Genomic DNA, 13425 nt, shown 5'->3' on the forward strand with positions numbered 1-13425 from the left:
AAATGACGCAACTACGTGAAAACATATATTTAGAACTTTACATATAAAGTGCCAAACCATAGCTGAGTGTGTCATAAATAAAATAAGACTTACTTACCCAAAGACACTCATCTACATAAAGTAGATAGCCAAACCAGTACTGAAACGAGAATCAGTAGAGGTAATGGTATATAAGAGTATATCGTCGATCTGAAAAGGGAGGTAGGAGAAGAAATCTCTACGACCGATAACAGAGAACCTATGAAATAGATCCCCTAGAGGAAGACCATGGTATTCAAATAGGCAATACTCTCTTCACATCCCTCTGACATTCACTGCACTCTGAGAGGAAAACCGGGCTTCAGCCTGCTGCGAAGCGCATATCAACGTAGAAATCTAGCCCAAACTTACTTCCCCACCTCCATGGGAGGCAAAGTTTGTAAAACTGAATTGTGGGTGTGGTGAGGGGTGTATTTATAGGCATTTTGAGGTTTGGGAAACTTTGCCCCTCCTGGTAGGAATGTATATCCCATACGTCACTAGCTCATGGACTCTTGCTAATTACATGAAAGAAAGACTCTCCCAGCATCTCCGGACTCTAACATTCACCCATGCTCTCACTGTGAGGCTGACAGGGCTACTTAAAATTCCAGTCCCATTTCGAAGAGTACTACCCTCCATAAGAGACTACGCCAAATTTTCCAACACTTCTCTGCCAACCTCCTGTGATGAAAGGCAAAGAATGACTGGGGGATGAGGGGAGTGGGGGAGGTAATTAAGCATTTGGCTGGGGTGTCTTTGCCTCCTCCTGGTGGCCAGGTTCTTAATTCCCACAAGTAATGAATGAAGCAGTGGACTCTCCTCCCATTAAGATGGAAGTCATGTTTTTTTTTATTAATTAAGTTGTTAAATATTAAAAAAAAAAATTCAAGTGATAGTTTCCATAAAATAATGTTGTAGCTCCGGTTTCCTTCTCTGCTGAGGCCAATTAAGAACAGTAAAACATAAGAGAAAGGGGACAAAATAAACAACAAAAAACAAATTTATGCTTACCTGATAAATGTATTTATTTCTTGACACGGTGAGTCCACGGAACATCATTAATTACTGTTGCGAATATCACTCCTGGCCAGTAGGAAGAGGCAAAGAGCACCACAGCAAAGCTGTTAAGTGTCACTTCCCTACCCACAACCCCCTGTCATTCGACCAAAGGAATGGAGAGAAAGGAAATAACACAAGGTGCAGAGGTGCCTGAGGTTTATATAACAAAGAAACGGTCTGAAAAACGTGGACCCACTGTGTCAAGAAATAAATACATTTATCAGGTAAGCATAAATTTTGTTTTCTTTCTAATGACACAGTGAGTCCACGGACCATCATTAATTACTGTTGGGAATCAATACCCAAGCTAGAGGACACAGATGATAAGGGAGGGACAAGACAGGTTACCTAAACAGAAGGCACCACTGCTTGAAGAACCTTTCTGATATAAGAAGTCTCAGCCGCAGCAAAAACATCAAAGTTATAGAATCTGGAAAAAGGATGCAAAGAGGACCAAACTGCAGCCCAGCAAATCTGAGCCACAGAAGCCTAATTTTTGAAGACCCAGGAAGAAGAAACAGCCCTCGTAGAATGAGCTGCAATTCTCTCAGGAAGGTTGCTGTCCAGCCATCTCATGGGCCAAACGAAACATACTCTTCAGCCAAAAATAAGAAGCTATAGCTTTCTGACCCTTGTGCTCCATAGAAACAAACAAAGCAGAAGACTGATGAAAATCTGTAGTCGCCTGTGGATACAAATTCAGTGCATGCACAAAATCAAGGTTGTGCAACAACTCTCCTTATGAGGAGGAGGATTAGGACACAAGGAAGAGACAAAGATCTCCTGATTAATATCCCGTTTAAAAAAACCGTAGGCAGAAAAACTACCTAGTACACAGGACCCCTTATCAGAATGAAAAATAAGATAAGGAGAATCATACTGCAGAGCTGAAAGTTCCGAAACTGTATCAGAAGAAATAACAACAAGAAACAAAACCTTAAGAACACAGGTAAGACTCCAGGGAGGAGTAAAATGTCTAAACACAGGCCTGATCCAGGCCAAGGCCCAACAACAAGACTGCACATCTGGCGCATCCGACAAACACTTATGATAACGCAGAAATCTGACCTTTCAGAGTACTAGCTGACAAACCTTTCTCCAGAACCTCCTGGAGAAAGGACAAATCCTAGAAATCCTGACTTACTCCAACAATAGACTCGGAGGAAACAATATGCTAGACAAAAATTCCAAGGGACCGCCAGAGAATCTATCAGTATGGCCTGAGGATCCCTTTTCCTCTGGAGCTTGGCATGCTGCTGAGAAACCATGAGATCCAGCTCGAGCTGCCCCCAATTGAATGTCAGATAGGAAAACACCTCTGGATGGAGTTACCACTCCCCGAGATGAAAGTCTGTCTGTCTTAGACGCCATCAGATCTAATCACTTGATTGTTACCTAGAAATCTCTGGATGGAGAACCTACATTCCGGAATGGAAGTCTGATTGTTCAGACAACCACAACCCAATAGTCCACTCCTTTAAAGGAGGAAGACAGATCGACAGAAATTAAGGATCTCCGTTCACTGAAAGATACTCGTCACCTCCTACATGATCAAGGAACTCCGAGCCCCCCCCCCCAGGAGGTTGATGTAATTCAATGAAGTAACATTGTTCTTAACTGGAACCTGAAAAACTAGGCTATAAAGCAGTTGAGAGCCAACCCTCAATGAAGGTCGTTCTCAATCCAAAATGTTTATAGAGAGAGTAGTCCTTCCAAAAATGATCCTCTGTGAAAGGATAGTGAAACCCCCATTCCATTGGGCGAGCCAGTATAGCCGCAGAGGCCTCCAATGGAACTGAGCAAAGGAAAATATGACCATGGAATACCCACCAAACCAATTCCATACATTGGAACACTGATGATTGAACCGCAGACCATAAGGACAGGACATCTGAAACAACCTTGGCTCTTCTGACCTTCGTCAGAAAGATCTCATTAATAGGAAGTCTAAAGCGGATGTTAAGAAAATTACTCTTGTAGACGAAACCAGACAACTCTTCCTTGAATTGACCTTCCCATCGTGGGAATGAAGAAAAGACGCCAAGATCTACAAAAGATTCAGTTAGTTCCAAAGATAACGCCTGGAACGTAAAGACGACCAGATAGGGTGTCACTGCAATACCCTGGGACCAAATACTGTCAAAGTTTCCAGGCCCTTAGAGAATTCTTGAGCTGTGGCAAAGCCAAGTGGAAGCGCAACATATGATTCAAAAATCAGGAATGAATAAAATTCAGACCCATCTTTAAAATAAAAAAAAAAATCTCATAAGTTTCCCAAACACTAAGTATGTATGTATTGGGTACTTGAAAAGCGCGGCTAATCACCCATAAGGGTCTCAAGGCTCTGCTCATTTTATCGACCTCTGAAGGATGAAAGGCTGAATGGACCTCACCGGGGATCAAACCTGCAACCTTTGGGTTGCTACAGAGCTCAGCCGCTGTGCCTAAGCATGCTGAGCTGTCTGTCTAGCTGGCTTACAAAATGTCTCATAGTTATCTGGCCTGCAGATAAAAATTGGAAAGGAGGTACTGCTTCAGGACGGAAACAAATGTCTACTAAGTAGTAACCCTGAAGAACTATGTCCTTGGCCTATCTCGGACCTCTCAATCCCCTTTTGAAGGCCGTAGTAAAAGTACTAGAAAAAACAGAACGTTCCCTGGCAGACCAGGACCAAACCAGACTTTACCCTAGTACATAGACACCAGAACTTGGACACAGAGGAAAATTCCACTGTCCAAAGGATCATTTGTAGGGCATTGCTGGCACAACCGTGCCTGTAAGTGAACCTTGAATTCCTGATTTCTCAGTTGACACAGAGAAGCTAGGCATCATAGCTCCCTTAGCTTAAGAGCTTTTTGTTATCAAAATGGATCAGACAAGGCAACGCGCCAATAAGACGCTGCCCTTGAAGCAATGAAATTCTTTGGTCAGCCTGGTGTTAACCACTAAGCTCTCCATAGATCCTGAAAAACAGCTATACTCTTTAGGAATATCAAATTAGATATCCTACTACTTAAGGCACCGTGCAGACTGAAATTTAACAGAGACATCCTTTCAAAACAGGAAAAATAGAACAAGGAAACATTGACTACTCCTATTTCTCCTAGCACGGTCTGGAACTGAAAAACACCCACAGGGAAATAATCATAAAATGCAATAGATCTTTTAAGAATAACAATGACAAAACGCATTGAAGTTGCTTCAAGGTAGCTAAAACCTCCTTTAACATCACGAAAGTGTTCAAGCAAAATCTGAAGTGTACAACTTTAACCTCAGATGAAGGAATTATACTGTCCAGGTCTGAGATTTTACCCTCAGAACTACCGAATCCTCCATGCCAGCCTCAGAGAGGGACCACTGTGTAGCCAAAAGTGGAACAGAAGCCCTCAAACTCTGAAATTATAAATGTCCTCTTGCACTTTCCTTGAGGAAAAGGAAAAACAGACCAACCGGCAAAGCCGCAGATATCGCAGCTGCAAATCTGTAATTAAACATACTCCTTCTGGAGAATTAGAGGAACCGGAGAGCACCGCATGTGACGCCAAAAAGGCTTGGGACATACAGGGAGAGAGCTGTAGCATTGCCGAAAACAGCATCCCTTTTGGGAGACATAAGGCTCAGCTAAAGTTGTACCACCAATAGTTTAACTGACAATATGGTACAAAAAACATTGACATTTTAAACAGTCAAACCTACTTCTTAAAAGGTAAATTCCAGACAGAATAACTTGATTTCTAAAAAGAAATTATCTTATATTTTAGATTCTTTATAATATACTTTAATAAAAAAAATTTATAAAATGTTCCATTTTATTTTTTAATTAAAGTGGAACAGATGATAGTGTAAGAATATGTTCTACATTCCATTAGCAGCCCTTATAAAGGAAAATAGGTTTCTGCATTTTCTTAATAAACTGAAAAGAATCTGCATAAGTCGCATACTGCAAACACCTCTCAACGCCGCCTAAGGCACAGAGAAGAACACTACAGTAGAAAATGACATGAACGATAACCGTATGCATATTTCACAATGCAGACCGAACACTAACAACTCCGCTCTGCTCCCATGCCGGAGAATGAGGCGGAATTAAGTTACTCAGTCAATACTGCTTAAGGCACTTTAAGAAAAATAATGGCGACACTCCAATATTATCAAGGAGGAGTGGCCACAATTATGCGCGGAAAGGAAGCTACATACAGACCCCTAACTCTCTGTTAGGAGGATTCCGCCATAGAAATACAAACTGAAAATAAAAGATTTTGTAAAACGGTCAAACTTCACTGTCGACTAACTTTCTCTGTTAAGTCGTGCAGCTTCCACTCCCAGCCAAGCTAAAATGTTTCTAAAATTGGAGCAGGAGAATTCAAGAGTAAAAACACTGCGTGCTCAGACTATACTAATTCAGAGCACTTTAATGCAGCCCTCTAGAAATGGCGCCATTCGCGCTCTCCTAAAGTCCTCTGACATAGTTAATTCAGAATAAAAGGAGCTGCCAGAATACAGATCCTGAATAAAAATATTAATAATAATAAACGTTATAGCTGAGCCCCATAGAATGCTAACCTCTTCCTTGTTACGAAGAATGTTAACCCTAAGTCTCCAATCTCATGCATAAGTGCCTGCCCACTGCCACCAGCATCCATAAGGATATGTCCCATTTAAAAGCAGAGGGTCTTAACCCCTTCAAGTGCCAGCCTTCTAGACCCAGAAGAACAAAAGGCACTTACCTGCATTCTAGCTGTCCGGCAGTCAGACGACTCACAAAGTATGAGAGGATGCCGCTCCTCACAGACACCTGTGTAAAAAGAAAGACAGAGTAAACCTACTCAGGCTTTCTATACAAGGGCAGCAACATGTTAGGAAAATGCAGCAAAGCACACTTTACAAGTTCCTAACCGTTTTAAAGCTACCAAAGCCTGCTGAAGAGACTAACGTGGAGTACAGCTATACCCAAAGTGTGATGGAAGATCAGAACAATCCTGCCCTGTCTTCAAAATAAAAAAATCTTGATATAAGAATTCTAATCTGGACACCTAATTACTTCACCTCCTCCTTGCACTAGAGGCAAAGAGAATGACTGGGGGTTGTGGGTAGGGATGTGATACTTGAACAGCTTTGCTGTGGTGCTCTTTGTCTCCTCCTGCTGGCCAGGAGTGATATTCCCAAGAGTAATTAATGATGATCCGTGGACTCACTGTGTCATTAGAAAGAAAACATTGCACAGTTTTGTTACTGCATATAAACATTTTATATTGGAAATCTCTAAGCATTTAATGTCCCTTTAATACAATTATGGATTTAAAAGATATCTTAAGCCTTTTGGGTTCATGTCTTTTTTTTAACCAATCTTTACACATTTAAAGGGACAGTAAAGTCAAAATTAAAATGTCATGATTTAGATAGATCATGCAATTTTCTAGTACCTGATTTACTTCATTCTCTTGGTATCTTTTGCGGAAAAAAATACCTAGGTAGGCTAAGGAGCCGGAAGCTCGCTGCCGATTCGTGGGTGCACATATATACCTATTGTCATTGGCTCACCTGTGTTCAGCTAGCTCCCAGTAGTGTACTGCTGCTCCTCCAACAAAGGGTACAAAGAGAATGAAGCAAATTTGATAATAAGTAAATTGGAAAGTTGCCTAAAATGTTATGCTCTATGTGAATCAAAAAAAGAAAAAAAAATTGGTTTAATGTCCCTTGACATCTAGATGTTTGAACAACTAAAGCAGTAAAGGTGAGAGGGGCTCTGAAATAGTTAAAGGGATAGTGAAGTCATAACTAAACAATCATGATTCAGATAGGGTATGTCATTTGAAACAGCTCTCCAATTTAATTTTATCATCAAATTTGTTTTGTTCTCTTGGTATTCTTTGTTGAAAGCTAAACCTAGGTAGGGTCATATGCTAATTTCAAAGCCCTCGAAGGACGCCTCTTATCTGAATGCATTTTGACAGTTTTTCACAGCTAGTCAGCACTGATTGGCTAAAATGCAATTATGTCAAAGGAATTTAAATAATAGGGAGTCTGCAGAGGCTTGGATACAGGATAATCAGAGGTAAAAAGTATATTATTATAACCGTGTTGGTTATGCAAAACTAGGGAATGGGTAATAAAGAGAATATCTATCTTTTTAAATAATAAACATTTCCAGGTTGACTGTCCCTTTAAATATTTGCATTTATATTACAAGATGAAGCTACAGAAAACCGCTTCCCTTGATTAAATACATACAACGTTCAGATAGTATGGAGCGCTAGATATCTCATGTACCTCCCAGGCCAAACATTGTCTGAGCCTCTCTCTGTAACGCTAGTATTATAAGATCTTGTTTAAGACGTATTTTACCTGTCATTGTTCTGGTAACGCGACAGATATCTTGAAGAAATGCTGAGCCTGGGATTAGTATTTAAATCATTCTCATCGTCCTCCAATGGATTTAGGTCCTTCAAACAGTTGTCAAATTTTTCTGTATCGAGATGGAGATAACCAAACTTAATGTGACATCGGATCTCATAATGTGAAATACAAGAATAATATTTTGTAGTAATATTATGTAATCAAACATTTCACAGAGGTTTTTGGCTAAATTGTTTAGCCCAAATTTAAAAGGGATGTAAAACACCTTGTAAATAAGTATCTGTAGTCCTGCAAAAAACATAATTTATGTAAGAACTTACCTGATAAATTCATTTCTTTCAAAGTGGCCATGAGCTAGTGACATGAAATGAAATATAGGTTTTCCAAACCCGATGATAAAATTGTCCTTGAAACAGACTTACGAGCCTGTATTATAGAGCTAATCACTGATTTAGAAAAACCTCTATGACTAAGCACTAAGCTTTCAATTTCCATGCCATCAAATTTAGAGATTTGAGATCCTGATGGAAAAACGGCCCTTGAGACAGAAGGTCTGGCATTAAAGGAAGTGGCCAAGGTTTGCAACTGGACATCCTGACAAGGTCCGCATACCAAAACCTGAGAGGCCAAGCTGGAGCTATCAGAAACAAATAAGATTGTTCCATTATGATCTTGGAGATCACCTTTGGAAGAAGAACCAGAGGCGGAAAAATGTAAGCAGGTTGGTAAAACCAAGGAACTGCTAGAGCATCCACCATCTCCGCATGAGGATCTTTGGACCTGGAAAGGTATCTTGGAAGCTTCATGTTCAGAAGCGAGGCCATTAGAGATCTATTTCTGGGGGATCCAACATCTGTACCAATTGAAAAAACACATCTGGATGGAGAGACCACTCTTCCGGATGTAAAGTCTGTCGACTGAGATAATCTACTTCCCAATTGTCTACTCCTGGAATATAAATCGCAGAAATTTGGCAAGAGTTGGATTCCACCTAAGAAAGTATCAGAGATACTTCTATCATTGCTGAAGGACTGCGAGTCCCCCCTTGATGATGGACATATGCCACTGTAGTGATATTGTCTGTCTGGAATTGAATATAAAGTTTTCTCTTCAATAGAGGCCAAGCCTGAAGAGCTCTGAAAATAGCACAGAGTTCTAAAATATTGATTGGTAACCTTGCCTCCTGAGGTTCCCAAACCGTCAAACTGTCAGAGAGGCCCAGACAGCTCCCCAACCTGTAAGACTTGCATCTGTTGTGATCACAGTCCAGGAAGGACAAACAAAGGAGGCCCCTTGAACAATAAGGTGATGGTTTAACCACCAAGACAGAGATTGTTGAGTGTTGGGACTTAAGTATATCAACTGTGATATCTGAGTATAATCCCTGCAACATTATTGCAACATGCAACGCTGAAGAGGTCTCATATGAAAATGAGCAAAGGGGATCACTTCCGATGCTGCAATCATGAGACCTAAAACAACAGCTAACAAGCTAACACTAACTTCATTTGTCTCTTTTCTGTCAAAAAAAGAGTCATGGACACAATCTATCTGGAAACCTAAAAAGGTGACCTTTGTCTGAGGAATCAAGAAACTCTTTTTTTAAATTGATCCTCCAACCATGTCTTTGAAGAAACAACACAAGTTGTTTCATGTGAGATTCTGCTAAATGAAAAGATTGAGCTAGTACTAAGATACTGTCCAAATAAGGAAACACCACAATACCCTGCTCTCTGATTACAGATAGAAGGGCACGAGAACCTTTGAAAAGATTCTCAGAGCTGTCGCTAGGCCAAACGGAAGAGCGACAAATTGGTAATGCTCGTCTCAGAACCCATTGTAGTCTGGATGAATCGGAATATTAATATCTAGATTTAGACACCATATCAGCATTCTATGATTTAAGCCATAAAGCTCTTCTAGATAGAATAGCTAAAGACATAGATTTAATATCAATCTTAATAATATCAAATATATCATCACAAATTAAATGATTAGCATGTTGAAGTAAAAGAACAATTTTAGACAAATCAGGATCTGATAACTGCTGTGCTAAACTGTCCAACCAAAAAGTTGAAGCAGCAGCAACATCAGCTACAGAAATAGCAGGTATAGGGATATAGCCAGTATGTAAATAAGCCTTTTTAAGATAAGATTCAATCTTCCTATATAAGAGATCCTTAAAAGAAGTACTATCTTCCATAGAAATAGTAGTACGTTTAGCAAGTGTAGAAATAGCGCCATCAACCTTAGGGACTTTTTCCCAAAGCTCCAAATTGGACACAGGTAAAGGATACAACTTTTTAAACCTAGAAGAAGGATTAAAAGAAGTACCAGGCTTAGACCATTCCTTAGTAATCATATTAGAGATAGCATCTGAAATAGGAAAAACTTCAGTAGTAACCTCAGAAGTCTTAAAAACAGAATTCAAACGTTTGCTATTCTTGTTATCAAGAGGACTAGATTCCTCAATCCCCAAAGTAAACAATACTTCCTTTAACAAAGAACTGATATATTCCATCTAAAAAGAAAGGATGATTTATCAATGTCAGAGTCTGAAGTAGGAACCTCTGAGCCAGAGAAATCCGCATCAGCAGAAAATACTTCAGTATGCTGTTGATCAATACAAACTTCATCAGAATTATAAGAAGGAGAGACCTTTTACGTTTATTTGAAGGCGGAATAGCAGTCATAGCCTTCTCTATGGCTGCAGCAATATAATCTTTTACATCTACAGGAATATCATGAACATTTGACTGTGAAGGTTTAACAGTAGATGTAATTGTACTTATAGAAACCTTATCAGCATGAAACAATTTCTCATAACAAGTGCCACATACTTGAACTGAAGAAGGAAGAGCAGCCAATTTACAACATACACACTTAGCTTTGGTAGATTTGTTTTTAGGCAACTTGGTTCCTACAGTACCATCAGAGGCAGGATCAGTTTGAGACATCTTGAAAAATGTAACAAAAAACAAAAAATAACATTTAAACAAAATATCCAATTTCCACAAAATAGTATCAGGAATGGGAAAAAATGCTTATATGAAAAACTAAAGCAAATATAGCCCTCTATAACAAATGAAAGCCGAAAGCAAAAGAGGGAGAGACTTAAAGGGACAGTCTAGGCCAAAATAAACTTTCACGATTCAGATAGAGCATTTAATTTTAAACAATTTTCCAATTTACCTTTATCACCAATTTTGCCTTGTTCTCTTGGTATTCTTAGTTGAAAGCTTAACCTAGGAGGTTCATATGCTAATTTCTTAGACCTTGAAGCCCACCTCTTTCAGATTGCATTTTAACAGTTTTTCACCACTAGAGGGTGTTAGTTCACATATTTCATATAGATAACACTGTGCTCGTGCACGTGAAGTAATCTGGGAGCAGGCACTGATTGGCTAGACTGCAAGTCTGTCAAAAGAACTGAAAAAAGGGGCAGTTTGCAGAGGCTTAGATACAAGATAATCACAGAGGTTAAAAGAATATTATTATAACTGTGTTGGTTAAGCAAAACTGGGAAATGGGTAATAAAGGGATTATCTATCTTTTAAAACAATAAAAATTCTGGTGTAGACTGTCCCTTTAAAATAACAAAATTTTTGGGGCCAAAAAAAAAAAAAAAAAGATGCAACTGCTTAAAAAAAAACTTTTGGCGCCAAGGTTAACAGGAAATTACACAATTCGCGTCATAACAGCGCGACTTTGCGGCAAATTTTTTTTGCGTCTGTAACAAAGACACAAGAAAACATAAAATTATGCTTACCTGATAATTTCATTTCTATCGAGGGAAGGAGAGTCCACGGCTTCATTCATTACTATTGGGAATTAAGAACCTGACCACCAGGAGGAGGCAAAGACACCCCTGCCAAAGGCTTAAATACCTCCCTCCCCCCACTTCCCTCATCCCCCAGTCATTCCGCGGAGGGAACAAGGAACAGTTAGGAGAAATATTAGGGTATAAAAGGTGACAGAAGATAAATAAATTTAGGTCTGCCCCATGGAGATACAGGCGGGAGCCGTGGACTCTCCTCCCCTTGATGGAAATGAATTTATCAGGTAAGCATAATTTATGTTTTCCATCTAAAGGGGAGGAGAGTCCACGGCTTCATTCATTACTGTTTGGGAACATATACCCAAGCTCTAGAGGACACTGAATGAAACCGGGAGGGTAAAAGGGAGACCCTAATCTGAGGGCACCGTGCCTTTCTCCCAAAAACAGCTTCTGCAGAAGCAAAAACGTTAAATTTGTAAAACTTTGTAAAAGTGTGCAAGGACGACCAGGTAGCCGCCTTACAAATCTGCTCCATAGAGGCCTCATTCTTGAAGGCCCAAGACGAAGCCACAGCTCTAGTTGAATGAGCCGTGATCCTCTGAGGAGGCTTATGTCCCGCTGTCTCATAAGCCAAGCGAATCAAGCTCCTCAACCAAAAAGACAAAGAAGTAGCACAGGCCCCTTGCGCTTCCCAGAATACACTACAAAAAGAGATGTAGACTGTCTGAAATCCTTTGTAGCCTGAAAATAGAACTTGAGGGCACAAACCACATCCAAATTATGAAGTAATCTCTGCTTTGAAGAAGAAGGGTTAGGACACAAGGAAGGAAAAACTATTTCCTGATTGATGTTACGGTTAGACACCACCTTGGGGAGAAACCTCAACCCAGTGTGAAGTACAGCCTTATCCGCATGAAACACCAGATAAGAAGGATCACATTGCAAGGCAGCTAGTTCAGATACTCTATGTGCCGATGCAATAGCCAACAGGAAGAGAACCTTCCAGGACAGAATCTTAATGTCAATGGAATGCATAGGTTCAAACGGAACCCTCTGCAAAACCTTAAGAACTAAGTTTAAGCTCCAAGGCGGAGCCGACTGTCTAAATACAGGCCTGATTCTAGACAGAGCCTAAACAAAAGATTAGATGTCAGGGAGCTCAGCTAATCTCCTATGCAACAAAACTGATAAAGCCGAAATCTGTCCCTTTAAGGAACTAGTGGCAAGACCCTTCTCCAAACAATTCTGGAGAAAGGCCAGAATCCTGGACACCTTCACCTTATGCCAAGGATATCCATGCTTCTCACACCAGGACAAATAAGTCCTCCACACCTTATGGTAGATGCGACGAGTGACTGGCTTCCTTGCCTGAATTAGTGTCAATCACACCTTTAGACAAAGGCCTCTATTTATCAAAGGTCTTGCGGAACTAATCCGACAGTGCGGATCAGGTCTGCAAGACCTCGCTAAATGCGGAGAGCAATACGCTCTCCGCATTTAACAATGCACCAGCAGCTCACAAGAGCTGATGGTGCAACGCCACCCCCTGCTGACTCGCGGCCACCAGCAGGGAGGTATCAACCCGATCGTACTCGATCGGGTTGATTTCCGGCAATTCCTGTCCGCCTGCTCAGAGCAGGCGGACAGGGTTATGGAGCAGCGGTCTTTAGAAGACTCGGCAGAAACACGGCCTTTCAAGCTCCGTACGGAGCTTGATAAATATGGGCCTAAAAGTTCAATCTCCATGCAGTCAGCCTCAGAGAATCTAGATTTTGATGTTGGAAGGGGCACTGTGACAGCAGATCCCTGCGATAGGGTAACCTCCATGGCGGAGAGGATGAGATCCCCACCAGATCAGCAAACCACGTCCTCCGTGGCCACGAAGGTACAATCAGAATGGCAGAGACCTGCTTCTGTTTGATGTGTGCCACTACTCGAGGTAGAAGTGGTAGCGGTGGAAAAATGTAAACTAGGCTGAATCCCCAAGGAACCACTAAGGCATCTGTCAACTCTGCCTGGTGATCCCTGGACCTCCACCCGTATCGAGGTAGCCTGCAATTGAGTCTGGACGCCATGAGCTCTATCTCCGGCGTTAACCATCTGAGACAAATCTCCGCAAACACCTCCGGGTGAAGAGACCCAATTCCCCTGGATGGAAAGATTGTCTGCTGTGAAAGTCTGCTTCCCAGTTGTCCACATCTGGAATGTG

The 13425-nt window shown here is 40.9% G+C and overlaps 1 protein-coding gene across 1 annotated transcript in view; it reads right to left on the reverse strand.

The window, feature by feature from the left end:
* The window catches only part of LOC128636624 (WD repeat-containing protein 62-like), a 368449-nt gene that overhangs the window by 131339 nt on the left and 223685 nt on the right, over nt 1–13425 (reverse strand). The window contains 1 exon segment of the mRNA XM_053689615.1: nt 7427–7547. Coding sequence (XP_053545590.1) covers nt 7427–7547 — 121 coding nt within the window.

This window comes from Bombina bombina, chromosome 7 (assembly GCF_027579735.1).
Source record: "Bombina bombina isolate aBomBom1 chromosome 7, aBomBom1.pri, whole genome shotgun sequence".
Lineage (NCBI taxonomy): Eukaryota > Metazoa > Chordata > Amphibia > Anura > Bombinatoridae > Bombina > Bombina bombina.